Raw genomic sequence first — 18,314 nt, forward strand, 5'->3', positions numbered from 1 at the left:
CCGGAAGATCATTGCATTGATATTGTGCCGGGTAGCTCACCACCTAATAGGCCAGCCTATCGTGTAAGTGCATCCCAAAAAGAGGAGATCATGAAGCATGTAAATGAGCTTCTTGGGAAGGGTTTGGTTCAGCCAAGCTCTTCTCGCACATTCCATGGGTACATGAAATTTACAGGTGTCTTCTTTGATGACATCCTAGTCTTCTCGAAGATTGAAGAAGAGCATAGAGCTCATTTGGCTATTGTTTTTGAAGAACTCCGTAAGCATAAACTGCAAAGAAGAGTGAGTTCTTCTTGTCAGACATACATTATCTTGGGCATATTGTGTCCAAAGATGGAGTGCGGATGGATCCTGCAAAGATTGATGCAATTCGGAATTGGCCCGAATTGACATCAGTGCATGAGATCCGTAGTTTTCTTGGATTATGCTCTTATTACCACAGGTTCATTCAACACTTTGCATGGATTGCTTCTCCTTTGCATGGTTTGACAAAGAAGAAGGCTACATTCAAATGGACTAATGTAGAGAGGGATGCGTCACTCAAATCATTCCGGATTTGCAAAAGCCTTTTAGTGTGGAATGTGATGCATCTGGAAATTGCATTGGAGCTGTCCTAAATCAAGAGGGACATGCTGTGGGTGAAGACAGATCACCGAAGTTTGAGGTATTTTCGTACCCAAACTAAATTGTCAGAGAAGCATATAAGGATGGCCAATTTACTCTCTATGTTTCATTTTCAGATCTTGCACACCCCAGGAAAGAAGAATGTAGTGGCAGATGCATTGTCACGAAAGCCGTATGTAGCAGCTATCTCGGTTGCCTCTCATGGGTACTTGTCTGCCATGCGTGATTTGTATCATACGGATGCTGAATTTGCCACTATTTGGGCTGATTTGATGGCTGGTCATACACATGTCTCCTACGTGATCAAAGAGGGTTATCTTATGAAAGATAGTTGCCTATGTGTGGTGTCTGACGTGAGGTAAAAGGTATTGGATAAGTGCCATGCTCCTCTATATGCTGGTCATAGAGGCATAATGCCTACTATGCACATGATTGAGCGGTATTTCTTTTGTCTAGGTATGCGGAAGGACATAGAGGCACATGTACGTGCATGTATAACATGTCAAAAGGTGAAATTTGATAGCAAAAGGTACCAGGTTTTCTTTAGCCATTGCCTATTCCCACGCAGCCATGGAAAAGTATTACAATGGATTTCATCATGGACTTGCCACGGACCCAACAGGGTAATGATGCTATTTGGATAATTGTGGACAGGTTTAGCAAGCAAGCTCACTTCTTGCCGGTCAAAAAGACCATCAAAGTTCGAGCATATGGTTAAAATATATCTTGCACAAGTGTTCAAGCATCATGGAATGCCGAAGTCCATTGTGGGGGATAGAGATCCCAGGACTACAAGTCTCTTTTGGCGGACCTTATTTGATAACATGGGCACCAAATTGGACTTCTCATCAGCTTACCACCCTCAAATGAATGGGCAAAGTGAGGTTGCAAATTCAGCTATGTTGGACTCTTGAAATGTTATGTGGCGGATCAGAAGTCTTCTTGGGAGAAGTACTTACCGCTTGTGGAATTTGCATACAACAACACGGTGCATGCATCGACGGGAAAGGTCTGGTTTAAGATTATTTATGGTAACGTGGTTTTGTCACCCATCCTTCGCACAAAGAATGAGATATTTGCAGTTGATGAGTATGTAAGAGACTTGGATATTGCTATTGCTCAGGTGCGGACAGCCATTGCAAGGTCACAAGACAAGCATAAAAAGGTTGGCGACAAGCATAGAAGGCAATTGGATGTTAAAGAGAATGATTGGGTATTGCTGAAATTTGAGAAAGCAAGACTTGCAAAGAGGCTTGGCAAAGAGGGTGCATATCCTAAGCTTGTAACCAGGTACTATGGGCCTTTTCGAGTGATCGAGAAGATCAATGAAGTGGCTTTCAGATTGGCATTGCCTAGTCATTGGTACATACACAGTGCTTTTCATGTGAGTCTCCTTCGCAAGTATGTAGGGCCGGAGCCTAGTGAAATGGTCATTGAGGATCCACCAGAAGTGGATGAGCTTGAGGAGATCTTGCAGCCAGAGCAAGTTGTGTATCACGAGGAACGCAAACTTGCTGTGCAGGCAAAGTTGTTAGGCGTTACCTTGTGAAAATTAAGAACTATCTTCCCATTGATGCTAAATGGGTAGATGAAGAGTTCTTCAGAGATTGCCTGCTTTTGCTTTAGACATATTTGGATGCTTTTTAGCTGCGGACAATTGTTTAGAAGCCGGGGGAGATGTCACCATTTGGCCACCCAATTGATCCACCCGTGCTTTGTCATCGTGTATGTACATTGGATTGGTGTCCATGGCAGTTGTATATGCCGGGGATTGATGCCACTCATGTGATACTGTGGAATTGGCTTTCTGTTGGGACTTGTGCCTTTGTGTACATGCCCGAAAATGCCTGGTGGATTGGTATTCCATTGGATCTGGTACCTATGTACTTGCCTGGAGTACATCTATTTTGGTATAGTCTCATGAACGGGGATTGTCCATACGAGTGTTGTATCATAGTAGTTAGGAAATGTGTTTCCTACAAGAAAGGAAACTTGGAATCGTTTCCTTGTAGGAAATGCGTTTTCTTCAAGTAAATTTCTCAACTTTTTTTTTTGCCCCAAATCTAACGTCGAAATTTGTGCGACTCTTTTGATATGTATGTTTTTTTTTTTGTGGCATGGAATGATGGATGATTGGATCATGGATCATGGACAGTGGACCATGGTCTATGAATCATGATCATTTGACATTGATGATGGATCATTATATGGCTTTTGTTATTTGTGATTCAAAGACTGTAGACTTCAAATTATTCTATGCATTTAGTGTTATTTTTACATAATTTATACAGTATATATTTGAAATTTTGTACATGCAAAAACCTGTAGGTAGGAAACTTTGGGTTGATTTTACGAAACCTGTTTGAAACTTTTAGGAAACCCGTTTCAAACAACCCCTTAACTACTATGTGTTGCATTGCATAGCATCTTTATGTGCTTGCTTGCAATTGAAATTGCATGTTGCTTTCATGCTTGCTTGATTAATGTGTAGTTCTGGGGTAAGGGGACGCCTGCCTGTGAACTGTGCGTGTGAAATTGTCTACTGACATGGTTGTGTGGCATGTGACAGGTGGTAAGTATTGGTCATAAACCTAGTCTTAGGAATTAGCACAAATTTATAAGTGAGTGTGTACATCCTTCATTAAGTTTTAGGCGACCAAAACTCACTTGTAAATTATGACCAGCTCTGTGTTCACACACACTGATGGAGGTGGACAAAATCCAATGCCTACCGCCCAGACCTTATCCCCTTTGTACAAAGAGAGTAACCAGCCATGTGTCCATTCTAGCTTGCACCACAAAGCACCTACTTGATACCTAGAGTGGACAACTCACCACCTCACTCTTCCCTCTCTCTCAAGAAGTAGGCGCCTCCTTCATGAGGCCTCTTTGTCTGTATTTTTTGCACTTTCTCCTTCCCAACTCCATATCCAAGCTTGCTAGGGTGTTTTCCAAGCTTCCAAGAGTGTTTCCAAGTGCTGTACACTCTTCTATACACTCCCAATGACTGAAATTCAGCAAAACAGCTCTTATTTTTGTTGTAATTTTTGTTCTTTTTGCTGAAAACCCTAATTTTAGCCTTTCTTTCTCAAGTTGAACCATAGGGTAAGCTTTTCCAGGTTCCCTTCATCCTCTTGAAGACTTTTGTCATGAAGGATTGCGATAAAACGAAGATTTCAACACTCCAAGCACTTCATCGCGAAGACTTTCGCCGTCATCGACTCTACTTGCAATTGGCAAGCTTTTATGCTTAAATATGGAAGCAAGTAGCAGGAGGCAGGAACCGCACTCCAAGATGGCCAAGAACACCTCCATCTGCTGGCCGACTCCTGTTGGCTAGCATTTGTGGACATTAATTCCACAAATGTAGCCGACCAGCCCACTAGTCCCCTTAGAACCCTGTCGGCCAGATCGTGAACAAGGAGAATCCAATCTGGTGTCCTCCTTTGCCTTGCTCAAGTCCTAAATGCTTTGTTTATTTTGCTACCCTTAAAGGATCAGCCCAGGAATGAGCATGTCCATGTGCATGCACATGACATGGATGTTGCAGAGAGAGGCTTGGTTTTCCCGAAGTACCCATGCTACAGCTCACTGCTGCTCACATATACAGATTGATGATTCTTGAGTTGTGGATTACTGCTCATTCGAATAGGCTTTGGAATATGGATAAGACAACCAAATGGTGGAAAAAAATCCCCTAAAGATGTGGACTAATGAATTGCCACTATAGCAAAGAGTTTTTCTTTGGCGATGCTTGGTTGGAGTGCTACCTGTTGGTGAAACTCTAGCCAAAAGAAGAATAGCTTTTGCTTCTTGTGTTAGATGCTCAAATTGCAATGAGAGTGTATCTCATTTACTATGGGCTTGTTTGGATACCAAAGATTTCTTGCTTAGATTATTTGTTTCTTTGGCTGCGACATTTCTTTCCTTGCTTGGACACGCTTTTGGGCACTTTGGACACTCTCGACTAGCCTCAATCATCTGATTTTTTCACTCAATATAGATTGACAAATACTCTTCCTTCCGGAGTCTTTGTGCCAATCTTTATATGATTGCCATAGACTACAAGAGATGGACTCGTTTGCTTAATGTTTTTGATCTTCAAGAAGTTTGCCTCATTTTTTAGGGCTTCTTTGTTTGTACAATGAAGTAATAGAACATAGCTTTTTACAATAAAAAAATGTTATGTATGGTATGTATGTATGTATGCATGAATGCATACTTGTATCTATATGTATGTATGTATGTATGCAAAGATGCATGCTTGTGTGTGTGTGTGTGTGTGTGTGTGTGTGTTGGGGGGGGGGGTGCGTACATTTATACTTTTCCCTTGCACATTGGAACATGCTTATAAACATCACAAGTCATGTTGTTGTAGATGGGTAGAAATGATGGTGCCTGTTTTCTCCCGAGCAGCTTGGCGTTGTGCCTGGTACATGATTCAGGTGTGAAGGTTTTCCTGGTCTCACTTGATCATGAGGTCCGGTCAGTTGCAGCTTCCATGGAGCAGCCTGCCAGTTTCCCCCTTTTCTGTTTTTTTAATTAAGTTCAGAAGCAGTGCTAAAATTTTCTTTTTTTAAAACAATTAGAGTCCGATTTTCCTTCAAATTTGTCTCACACTTAAGGATGGAAGAATCGCTTCTGTATGCAGAATGATCTTGTACATGCATGGGGTTTGGACATGAAACTAGGATATTGTGCTCAGGTATCTTTTCTTTTCACTCGTGCCAGCTGTCACACTTATTTCATCACTGTTGATTTATTTTGTTTGCATTTTTTATAGGGAGATCGCAGCCTGAAAGTTGGAGTTGTGGACAATCAGTACGTTGTGCACTATGGGATACCCTCTTTAGGGGGGCTTTTGAATAAGGTGACACATTATTTCTTCTTTGGAGTACATTTTTCTCTGTGTGTGTGTGTGTGTGTGTGTGAGTGAGAGAGAGAAAGAAGAAAGAAAGAAAGCTGTATTAACGTCTACTAGAGGCCGAACTCGACCTATGAGACAAATCAATGTACAACTGTCAATGTCTTCTGGATGTTCAGGAAAAAAAAGGACAAAATGAACATGAAATAAAGTATGAAAGTACTGAGAGAGAAAGAAAGAAAGAAAGAAAGATATATTAACGTCTACGAGAGACCAAAGTCGGCCTATGAGACAAAAAATAATACAACTGTGTTCGTCCGGTCATCGGAAGAAAAGAAACAAAAGAAAAAGTGTGCATGTGTCTGGATACAACTGAGAGAGAGAGAGAGAGAGAGAGAGAGAGAGAGAGAGAGAGAAGGAAAGTTATATTAACGTATACGAAAGGCCAAAATGACCCATGAGACCAAAAAGATTACATCATGTCCATGGAATACATCATCATGGGTACTAAAATGAAAGAAAATGACAAAGCTAGGGCTGATCCAGGCTTGCATATCATCCTAAAGGAAGTCTGTATGATGGTGTAAGATGATGGCCTTGAACCTCCTATGGTGGTGCAGGCGTGGGGGCCTTTGGGTCGAGGTCGTCAACCTCTGCATAGCTAGATGGCTCTGTCCAGTGTCACTCCTCTGGGGGTCAGGCTCCTACATGGGTGAGTCTGCCCTTGGAGCTTGGGGGCCAGAGAGAGAGAGTGAGTGATGAGCAAAATATCAATAAGAATGTGCATGCACACGTGTGCGCACGTGCGCAGTAGTAATTTTTTCCTAATGTAAATGTGGGGGCTGCAATGGCATGCATTTCAGATGTGGGATGGGAGAACCAAGGGTGTAAGCACTGATCCTCCAACTAGCGAAAAGAAGGTCAGAGCTGGTTAATTGGGTGATTTGTTCTCTCTCCATTGAAAAGCTTTAACATCCTCTGACAGGATTCCTGTTCTCATGGAGGTTGTGCAGGCCCGGACAGATGCTGACCATCAAGAACGGGGAGCAGTAAGTGTCGTGTTGTTTGCCTTGTATATATCTGAGGTGCATTTCCATCGTCCTGGTATTTTTGAGCTCTTGTTATGCCTTGGCCTTATGCAGGTCAGGCGGCGATCATATGTGGAGCTTGAAATCTTTCGTAAAAGATGGAATGCTGCTGCCAAGAAAGATAAATGCTGGGCTGACCCTTACTGAGAGTCGGTACATGAGAAGAGGCCAAAAGATGGATAGTCTTAAAGAGCAGAGCTCTCACGTTCTTGGAGAGTGAAGTCCGAGCTTCAATACGCATGCAAAAAATCTGTGCGCTACGTTTGAATGTGATGTCTACCGCCCCGCCCCCGACCCTGCCCTTGTACACGCAAGATGAACTACTGGTTAGGGGAGCGAGGGTCTTTACACAAATCATGGCTGTTTGTCTTTGTGACATTCTTTATTATTTCAAATGAATAAATCAATCATCGTTAAGCTCTTTCATGGGAATTGTCACTCACTTTATATATGCACAATTTTTTGAGTCCACTATCGGCTACTAGAAATACTACGGTTGGGAGTTGTATGGAAAAGCGGTTACAGGGGAAGCTACTGTGTTCTTTCAAAGCCACTTATGTGTTCATGTCAGACGTATGTGGTTACTTACATCTGTTTTGAGTTAGAGCCCTGGGGGAAGTGGGGGTATGGCAGCCTTATTAGCACTGTAATGGAGGAGTCGCACAAAAAATGCTACAGGGTTTCGGAAGTTGAGTAGATACCACTATCCCTGCAAAGAGCCCATAAAAAGGCCATAAGCTATTTTTACAGAGGGCTATGGAGATGACCAGTAAGGGTCAGGAGCCAATAAAATAGAGGTCGTTTGTCTATTTTCATCCTCACTTCGTGCAAAATAGATATTTAATGTGTAAGCTTCCATCTTCTTTTTTTGGAGAGATCTACACACTCATGCCCATGGACTCAAGAGCTCTGATGTAGCACCCTGCCATGCAGCAGGTCTTCATCTTAATACAAAGAAAGTTACAAAATCACAGTACTAATCCACAACCAAGAGGGAAGCTTGACTCAATAGTGTTGGATAACCTAAGGACTTAGTTGTTACATACCTAGTACTAATCTTTAGTATTAGTGGTCTAATCCAACCGGGTTAGGGGAGCCTTGGGATTAGAGGAAGCATTCTGATACATGCGACTTAAGGCTCTTGGTTAATAACACCAAGTATATTGGCTATTTATGACCGATCGGTTATTTACAGCAGTAGTAGCCACTATATAAGCGAGACCGACCGGTTATTTACAGCAACAGTAGCCACTATATGAGCAAGACTTGGTCACAAAGAGTTATGCACTCGGGAACATGGTTGGATTCGACGGAGCATGGACGGTCAGGCCGCAGGCCTTAGTAGGCAGGCGTTGGTGGTATACTAGTGTTGACTGGCATGGTTCGTAGGATTGGAGCCTTAGCCTTTGGTCGAGGGAGGTTTGTAGGCGCGAACCTACGGTTGGGTGGTGAGCTAGCTGGCACCCCTCTTAGGGCAACTAATCACTCGTGTTTTGCATTTATGAGAGATGTGGGGTTGTAACATTTTCAGTAACAGAGCAACCTAAACGTAGAAGATCACATGATGCATGGGTGAAGGTCTCAGTAAGCTTTTCCTATTTGTTTTTGATGGTTCCCTCCAAAGATCTGATGGCTCTTTTCCCTCTTTTAGAGGGTTCCGTGGGTTTCATACCCACGAGGAGCAGACACAGGTGGAGGGAGTTTTGTTTGCTTAAGTACCGAGAAGCAATTGTAGTTAGCTGAACAACATGGACCTCGGTTCTCCTTGATCACTCGAATTCATGGTAGACCGATTTCAAGAACTAGATTTGGTAGATAGATCTGAAGGACTAGATTCGGATCATCTAGGAGTGATCTAAGAGAGGAACCGAAGAATAGTTGATCTCTTGAGAGATCCAGATGGAGATGCATACCTTGGAGACATATACATTGGTGCGATATTTGACATATTATTGTTCTAGATATTGGAGTGGGTTCAGTTCTAGAAGGGTGATTTTCTTTTGGGAAACAACGTTGACCTATAGAGAAGAATTTGTTGTAGAGACCATTGACTTGGGGGACCAAAGAGCCTTCTTTGGCTGGTTTTGCCAAGGTAACCTTGAGTTTGTTTAGATGAACTCTTGGATGCGGATATGCTTTGGTGTTTATTTTGTGACCCGTGTGTTGCCAAAGTGGAAACCCACTTCTTTTGTGGGGATCCTAGTGATTGCAGGCTACTTGGTGTGAACGAGTAGAGGATGCGACGGATCGATACCATGACTTTGATAGTGCTATGTATGCTATGCACTTAATCTAATTTTTTTTTGCCAACAGAGTTGTCATGATCAATAGTTCCTTTGTGCATCCGAGAATAACATTGGTTAGTCTTGGATAGATAGACACCAATCTGGAAGCTTCGAGGAGGGAAGTTTGTGAAGCATTTGCTTCGATTGCAATTTGTGTGTGTCAAAACCAAGTGCTAGTGACCAGATTTGTGACTTCTTGTAGTTACTTGTTACTTTCCTAAACGACCATTGAAATTGCCTTACTTTGAGTTACCAACCATAACCTTAGATCATGTATTTGATCGAGGACATTTCTTGGATGTAGTGCACAAGATCTTAGGGACGGTTTGTAGTCATCTTTTGATAGAGGTGTTCTAGCTTTAAGTTAGGGATTCAGTGTAGCTTTCTGTGGGTAGTTATTTTTTGATGAATCTGATGAGGTTTCTCTGTGACCATGGATTGTTGCCAGCATGGTGAGGATGGGCCGTTGTGTCATATTTTCCTTGAGGTGCACTAGGTTCACTAGGATACTTTCGGGAATGTGCAGATTTGGGTTCTATGGAGTAGAGATCCCTTTATAGACCTAGATTCAAGTTTATCTTATGGGGTTGGATTGGTGCTAGGTTTTAGTACCAACGATATTGCCCGAGGGAGACATGACATGCAAATGTGTGATATACAATGCATTGATGATATGACCTAGGCTCATTTGCATCTTGAGCTAGAGCTATTACTTCTACTTTTAAAACGTAGGTGGGTTGAAGGGATTAACAAAACTCGAAGGTGAACCCTTAGACTTGAGTTCAAATAGAGAGCTTTTGTAATGAAAAGTCAAGTAAAGGAGAAATTATATATAAATCCAAACTTTGTGCATCTTTTCAATAAGACTTTACCAAACTGTATGAAAGCATGTTCTCATGTATTATAAAAACAATTTCTTATTCAATAGTGGAACATGCTTAATTGCTTGCTAATATCACCATAGTTGCAAAGAAACATTAAGCAAAGATCATCATTACTTTTTTAGTATCTTACTAGAATAAAAGATGATGATTACATAAATTAATCTATAATCAACTTTGTAAAGAGAATGCGGGGGAGAGAGAGAGAGCTTGAGTTCCTTGCAAGCATACATACACACACAAGAGAGTGCAAGACACAAGAGAGAGATGGATGACTAAATTTTCTTCTTCTCTTCTCTACAACCATATAACTAAAAGATAAGAGTACATACATAAAGGGAAGTACTGTGAATTTGACTATATGAGCTGGTGCTATAACTATGTGATAACTCTAGTACTCCAAAGTGGCTGTCACACAGCCTGTCATCCATTGGCGGCATATCAACCATAATCTCACCAACCATGCCAGTGGCATAAGTGCAGAAGCTATCACCCAGGTGGGTCATCAATGTCCGCTGTAGCATTAGTTGAGCTCGATATCTCAACACTCCCTCTCGAGCTCAACTCCACACACTGCACTCCAAGTAAGCTCCTAAATCTCAATGCCTTCGTGAAGATGTCAGCTACCTGATCCTCTATGCTGACATATACCAGAACTACATCACCTGCTAGAACCTTCTCCCTCACAAAGTGATAATGCACCTCAATGTGCTTTGTTCTAGCATGGTACACTGGGTTACTGGCCAACTCTATGCTACTTATGTTGTCACAATAAATGACAACTGTCCTATCCATGGTACACTGGGTTACTGGCCAACTCTATGCTACTTATGTTGTCACAATAAATGACAACTGTCCTATCCATGGGCTCACCCATATCACTAAGTAGCTTCTGAAACCAAGCTGCCTCACAAGCTGCCATAGTAGCACCCATGTACTTTGCCTTTGTACTCGACAAGGTAATTGTTCCAACTCACAACAGTACTCCTGTACTTTACCTCTGCGCCCTTGTACTCTACCTCTGTACTCGACAAAGCAAATGTTGATTGCTTCTTACTACTCCAACTCACAGCAATACTTCTAAATGAAAACATAAAACCACTGGTAAATCTCATGTCTATAACACTACTAGTCCATTCAACACTTGTGTACCCATGTAGTTGTATCTTTGTACCACCCCTGTATGTAGTGGGGTCCTCCAAAAGCTCACCTATAAAACCCACTGGTAAATCTCATGTCTATAACACTACCAGTCTATTCAACACCTGTGTACCCATGTAGTTGTATCTTTGTACCACCCCTGTATGTAGTGGGGTCCTCCAAAAGCTCACCTATATCTGCGAAAAGCTTTGTGTTCTGCTCTAATGATGGCACTGAAATAGGCTTATAGCTTGTCATCCCATACTTGTACAACATGTCTAAGCGATACTGCCTCTGCAATAACAAAATGCCATGAGGTGATCTCACCACCTCTATGCCTAAGAAATACCGCAGCTCACCCAAATCCTTCATCTCAAACTTCTGCTTCAAAAGCCTCTTGACATCATGTATGTCAGCATCACTATCACATCACTATCACCAGTGATAATCAAGTCATCCACATAGATGACTAATAGCACGATCCCTCTATCTGACTTGATTATCACCAGTGATAATCAAGTCATCCACATAGATGACTAATAGCACGATCCCTCTATCTGTCTTTTTCACATAAAGTGAAAAGTCTATATTGGATATCTGAAATCCAATGGTAATAAGATACTCTCCAATCTTGTTTGACCATGCTCTTGGGCTTGCTTCAAGCCATACAAGGATTTGCGTAACCTGCACACAAAATCTGGGTGTGCATCACTCTCATAATCTAGTAGCTACATCATGCAAGAACACATGTTTTGCATTCATCTGATGTAAAGACCAACCCTTTCAGCCATAGCATAGCTTTACATTCATCTGATGTAAAGACCAACCTTTTCAGCCATAGCAATGATAGCTCTCACGGTTTCCATTCTTGCAACAACCAGACTGAATGTCTCATCATAGTCAATGCCATAAGTCCGCACATAGCCCTTGGTAACTAATCTTGCCTTATACTTATTGAGTGAACCATCAATATTAACTAATCTTGCCTTATACTTATTGAGTGAACCATCAATATTATGCAATCGGGCTAAATGTCTCCTCATAGTCAATGCCATAAGTATGCGCATAGCTCTTGGTAACCAATCTTGCCTTATACTTGCTCATTGAACCATCAGTGTTATGCTTGACTTTATACACCCACTTACATTCAATTGCCTTCTTTTCCTTAGGCAAAGGCACCAACTCCCATGTTGCATTTGCATTCAATGCTACCATCTCCTCATTCATGGCATCTTCCCATTTCTTATTTTCAACAAGTGTCTGTTCAAAACAAGTGGGCTCCAACTCTTGTATTGATTTAACCATGTAAGCATAATGATGGGATGTATATCTATTACATCTCAACCTGTCAACATGGTACTTAACCCTTGTAGATCTACGTACACCTAGAACACTGCCAGGTGTCCTCAACACAGCCCTGGTTCTCCTTACACCAGGAGTAACCACGGACGAAATGCTAAGCTTCTCATCAAGGCTTTGCGTACAGCTGCTAGAGTCACTATCTATATTTGAGTGACCTACTGACAGATCAAGCACAAAAGGTTGATCTACATTTTCCTTCCCTTTTGTGTGATACATGTGTACCTACATATGTCGTTAACTTGCCTGACCATCATTAGCACTTCTTGCATCTACATCTTCTCTACTAGTGCATACTAGCTACTCATCTCGTTAAAGACAACATCTCTGCGTACTCACATCTCACGAGTGGTAGGATTATAACATCTATAACCTTTCTGCTCCATAACATAACCAATAAAGATGCATTTCTCTGCCTTTGGGTTTAAGTGAGACACATCGGTCTTATGCGTGTTAACTTTTGTTCAGGCATCATACCATGAACAACTGCAATGGGTGTCCTGTTCATAATGTACACATCCAATTGTTGCTTCTACCCAAAAATAATGTGGCATATTCTTTTCAGTCACCATCAAGGCACATGCCACTTCTTTAATGTGTCTATTTTTTCTTTTTGCAACACCGTTTACGGAGTGTACTTGCATGTAAACTCTCTCTTGATTCCCTGCTTTCTAAGGAAATCGCTGAACTCATTGGAGAAATATTCTCCCCCACTATATGATCTTAGGCATTTTATTTGCATGCCTTTTTTCTTCTCGACCAAGGCTTTAAATCTCTGAAAGTGAGAAAACACCTCACTTTTCTCCTTCATGAAGTAAACCCACACTTTCCTAGTATAGTCATCAATAAATGTAACATAATACTTGTAATTTGCAATTGTTGCAATCTTGGTCGATCTTCATATATCTAACTGTATAACATCTAATGGCCTTGCACTGACATGCTTTTCATGTGGGAAAGCATGTTTGTCTTGCTTACCAAGCTAGCATGCTTCACATACTTTATGCATACCATCAACAATAAACTTTGGCAAACCTGTAATAACAATATTTTGTGCCTGCATAGACTTCAGCCACTGTATATATATACGACGAATGTGCTTGCACTATATGTCAATATCTACAATGACACCTATTTCATGCGCAAACATGGCTACCTTTATCTCAGGCATGCTTACATCCAAAGTAAACATCCTGCTATTTTTGTTACCCTTTACAATCAACTGACATTGATTTTTGAAGTTTTTCACAAAACATCCTTGAGGATTAAACCTTACTTGCAGACCCTGCTCAACCATCTGTTAAATAGAAACCAAGTTCTTTGTAATATTTGAAACATGAAGTATAACTGCCAAGTACTTTATTTTTCCATCATGTATAGACAATGTCACTTTACCAACATGCGTAATGGGATGTGTAGTATCATCACATGTTTCTACATAACCTGGTTTTTTCATTTTTTACATGTCTGTAAACCACTCACCATGACTGGTCATGTGGTTAGAGGCATCAAAATCCACATACCATATATCTTGAGATCCTGACACATCTCTGTTTGTGGAACTGAGCATATGCTGCATCACAAATAACTGCTCACTTCTGTCCATCACCACCCTGTTTACTAGATGATGCATAGTTGCCTTGCTGTAACTTTCCACTTTTAATGTCATTCTGCTTTTTATAGCAATCCTTTGCCATGTGCCATGGTTTGTAACAATAATAGTACGTTATGCTATTTGCACTCTGATTTCTTTGCCAACCACCTCAACCTCTTTGGCTCCCCCTACCTCTAGACTGGCCTCTTCCACCTGTGTATGATTGTTGCTGGTGGCGAATCATTGGACTGTTGTTGTCCAGAATTCAGGTTTTCTTGTCGGTCACCACCCTATGACCTCTACCTCTGCCTCTACCTGAATTAGAGTAGAAGGCATGTTCTGATGTGTTCTTGCTTTGTGAAGAAGAGTCCCGTTGTGTGCTTTTACCGCACGAGTCGGAGCTGGGGACTTGCCGAACACCGTATGCGAGCCACGAATCGCTGCAAGCATACAACCAAAAACTAGCAAGCTCAAACAGAAAGCAAAGGTGTGTCACTCACCACTCAAACCGCCGTCGTGAAGGATTCTCGCGTTGCAGTGAAGAAGGAGTCGCCGTCGTGCTCTACCGCCGTCGCCGTCGCCGTGCTGCCACTTAGTGCTCGATCGCTCTCTCTCTCTCTCTCACACACACACACACACACACACACACACACACACACATACACACACACACGCACACGTAAGAGAAGGGGACCGAGAAGATAAGGCAAGAGCACACTTTGTATTCAACACATTGAGAATGAGAGTTTTAGGGTTACATTTGACTCTTATATGAAACCTAGCCGTTCACACATGGGCGTCCACACATGGCCGGCCGATCCTAACCCTTATCCTGCTAATATTCAAGGTGCACCTCTCATCGGCGATCACCCAATCCCTTTATCCTTTACATGTGGTGCGGACAAGCCTGGCCCATGACTCAGAATACTTACCTTAATTACATGACGTAAAACATAGTACGTCTCAATGTCCATCATAGGTTAACATGCCCCCTTTCCTGATGTAGATTCCGTCCCCGGAAGCTATGGTATGGTAAGCTCGATAGGGTTTGTTGTGGTAGACCGTCTGCAAAACAGGGAAGTAGAGTGAAAGTATGCTGGAATTCAAAAGATATAGAGTGTAATAAATTCAAGCATGTTAGACTACAATGGATGTTGCCATGAGAACTTAGTTTAAGGGGTCACATGGATGAGCTAGCGTAGCAAATTAACAGGAGTTTAAAATTATTGAAAGTAAATCAAGAGCTAGCAAGGTGTCGAAGGTTAATCAAGGTCTATAACTGGCCTAAGTCAAGGAAAATTACCAAGCTTAATAAATAAACAGATGACCACAATGTGTCTACTCTAAGAACAAGTTAATACCACGAGCCTAGGGACACAAGAAACATCAGAGTTACAAGAGCCTTTTGCCTTTATTTCTTTATGCACGTGATAATTTTTACACACAATGGCGACCTCCCTAAGGCAAAACTAACATCGATCCTGGTGCCATGTTTAACACAAGGCATTCTCCAAGAATCTATTAGTTCACCTTAGGCAAGGCTACCCCCTACCAACCCAGGGCATCGGTCTGGAGTAAAATACTCCTTGCCTACCATGGTAAGAGAATGTTGTAGAGTCCTGGCTCTAGCCCTAAGGCTAAGCCTCTATCCGCATCATCCAAATAAATAAAGTCAGCCTCGGTAGTGCCATGAGTGCGAGGATAGTCATCTTGTGGAAAAGGAAAGTCTTGGGCTATCGGGGATATGTCCTCTACGGAGTAGGGGTCAGTCATGGTCAATAGGCATATTAGCCATTCTAATTCCTCAACATTTTCCTCTCTGGCTAGTACATCTATATGATCCAATTCGGTTTTAATTACAGGATAGCACATGTGAAATATCTGAGAAAGGTACAGATGATACCTCTCACCAAAAGGTGGGAGTGGATGAAGTGTGTGATGATCGTGCATATGCCATATCTGCAAACACAGATATAGCATCAATAGGTTTATGATAGGTCAATCTAGTTCCTGATTGTATACGGATATTTCTCCTCTTAATGTGCTCTTGCTCTTTTTACTATTTTTTGTTTTGTTTTTGTTTTTTTTGTTTTTTTTTTTTGTGTATGAAGCTATATATATACATCCCCTTGAATTTGGCAATTACATGGTCAGGGGAGAAGGTTAGGGGAGGAGGCAAGAGAATGTCGAACGTGAGTACATGCTCCCCCCTTCCTTGGGTAGATCATATTTTTTGGTCAGAGTGGTGTTCATTTTGTTTTTACAATTAAAATGTGAATGTAATATTTTGAGTTTAAATGTGGATCCTGCGTAATTGAATGCAGCACATACTTGAGGCTTATGGTGTATACTTTGTTGAACAAGGAAGTTTGGCGTGATTCTCCACCTATAAAAGGAGCCCTCCTCTCCCTTTCAAATCAGTGAATGAAGCCTCCTTAACTGAGCATTTTGTGTCATTGTCATTCTCTTATCTTCAAACCCTTATTCAAACACTCTCTTTACATGTGAATGTCTCATTTAGCATTAGCTCGTCATGCTTAACCCAATTTTGGACCTCTTTGATGATTCATGATAAGTGGGATAAGGAGTTATTATCATGCTTAACCCAATTTTGGACCTCTTTGATGATTCATGATAAGTGGGATAAGGAGTTATTATCTTGGTGGGCTTGTGACTTCTCAACGTAGCCCTTGCCTTATTATCGCCCTCCTTTGGAGGTACCACTGGTTTTAGCGGTAATGAGCATGTTGGTCCACACAAGGCATGGAATGATCTCATTGGCAAGCTCAATGCGGATTCCAAAAAGCAATGGCGCATGGAGGTGGAATCAATGATTACAATCCTATGAGACAATTACTCCAATGGTGGTATAGGAAAATAGAGATAAGGTATGGGACAAGTTATTAAAGTCCAAATCCAATGATATAGAAGCTAGAGAACATCATACATAATGGTACAATCCAAGAGAGAGTCGGTAGAAAATGGAAACATCGAACAGAAAGTGGTGATGGAAGTAATTTAGAATTATAATTAAGAAATAATATTTTATATTTATGAGAGTATTAGAGCAATCCAATGTTTTAAGAAATAGATGTTTTATGTATATGAGAGTACTGGAGAGAAATCCAATGTTTTAAAGAAATAGGTGTTTACTAAAGTCGACATGGATTGCTTTTTCAAAATAAGTGTTTGCTAAAGTTAACATGGATAACTTTTTCAAAGTGTCGATATTTTAAAAAAGTAAGTGTTAATAACTTATAGTTTCATTTATAAATGAAGGCGCTTCTTTCATTTCTCTCCATTCCTCCATTTCTCCCCATTCCTTCTAGCTTGAAAGTATGGTGCATACTAAAAGCAAAGAGTAAATAAGATGCCTACCAAGACACTGGTTCATTCATCCAGATCTAGTGAAATATACTAACACCGACAATGATGAAGGTCAAGCTTCTCCAAATAAGAAATGTAAGATTCCTTCCTCCAGCTTTTGAGATGTAAAGGTGTAAGAACCTCCCCTTCTATTCTTGTAATTATTTTCCTCTCTGAAATAGAAGAAAGATCTTGTTTTATCCTGTTTTGGCCTAAAGAGAGAAAATATCTAGAGAGAGAGAATCCAAAATTGAGATATCTTTGGATATAAAAATCCTCCTAGTGTCTAAAATAGATTCCCCTGAAACAAAAATTCAAAAGAACTTTTCAATGTGCATTTGGAATTAATTGAAAATGTGTATAAAGGACCTTAGCTTAAGGGTCTATATTTTCAGAAATTTTTGGATTATGGTCCAATTAAGGTTCCAATGGGCCAATTGGATTAATCCAAGTGTTAGGATGAGATAAATCCAAAGAATAAAATAAAATACCAAAAAATGAGTAAATGCTCACATAAGATGAAGAGTTGACTGAGTACAAGGTTTATTAGTTAAAAACTATGAGATATTACTAAAAAAATGAGATTTTTTAAAATAATGATGCATTTTTGACACCTTGGTAAGGAGAGGTGTACTCTTGAGGTAGGATCCTAATTCACACATGTGGATGAGTTTTTAATTCAAAAAAATTGTGATATTTTTCTCTCTCCTCTCTCCTGGATCAAACCAAATAAAAAAGGAAGCCAAACTGATCCAAATCTTGTTCAAGTTGAGTCAAACTGAACGTGGAAAATTCTAGAACCCAGTTGGACTTGGTTAGTGGCCTCCCTTACCTATAAATAAATCCGTAGTCTTTTGTAAAACAATCTGTGAACTATACCATGCCAGTATTACATTAAAATAATGATATTTTCTATTATCCCTCTACTTTTGGAGAGATTGGAGCTTCTCTCTCTCTTCAACAATCCTTGGAGCTTTCTTCTCAACATACTAAACCAATTGATTGGTTGGGGGCTTCCTTCTACGATAAAGAAGCAAGCCAAATCAAGAGGTAAGAAGTAATTTCATGGTTTTTATTAATATTCTCAAAAGATTTCACTTCTCAACTCCTCTC

The 18,314-nt window shown here is 40.9% G+C and overlaps 1 protein-coding gene across 3 annotated transcripts in view; it reads left to right on the top strand.

Moving 5' to 3' along the window:
- Positions 1–6,997, top strand: part of LOC147605215 (uncharacterized) — a 30,299-nt gene extending 23,302 nt beyond the window's left edge. For all 3 annotated transcript variants that reach the window (XM_086794414.1, XM_086794413.1, XM_086794415.1), the window contains exons 10-15: positions 5,003–5,069; positions 5,276–5,329; positions 5,408–5,494; positions 6,352–6,408; positions 6,502–6,537; positions 6,631–6,997. In XM_086794414.1, coding sequence (XP_086650540.1) covers positions 5,003–5,069; positions 5,276–5,329; positions 5,408–5,494; positions 6,352–6,408; positions 6,502–6,537; positions 6,631–6,723 — 394 coding nt within the window. In that variant the 3' untranslated portion in view covers positions 6,724–6,997. The remainder of the gene's footprint in view (positions 1–5,002; positions 5,070–5,275; positions 5,330–5,407; positions 5,495–6,351; positions 6,409–6,501; positions 6,538–6,630) is intronic.
- Positions 6,998–18,314: the final 11,317 nt, after the last annotated feature.

This window comes from Cibotium barometz, chromosome 60 (genome assembly GCF_041138505.1).
Source record: "Cibotium barometz isolate CiBa-2024 chromosome 60, ASM4113850v1, whole genome shotgun sequence".
NCBI lineage: Eukaryota > Viridiplantae > Streptophyta > Polypodiopsida > Cyatheales > Cibotiaceae > Cibotium > Cibotium barometz.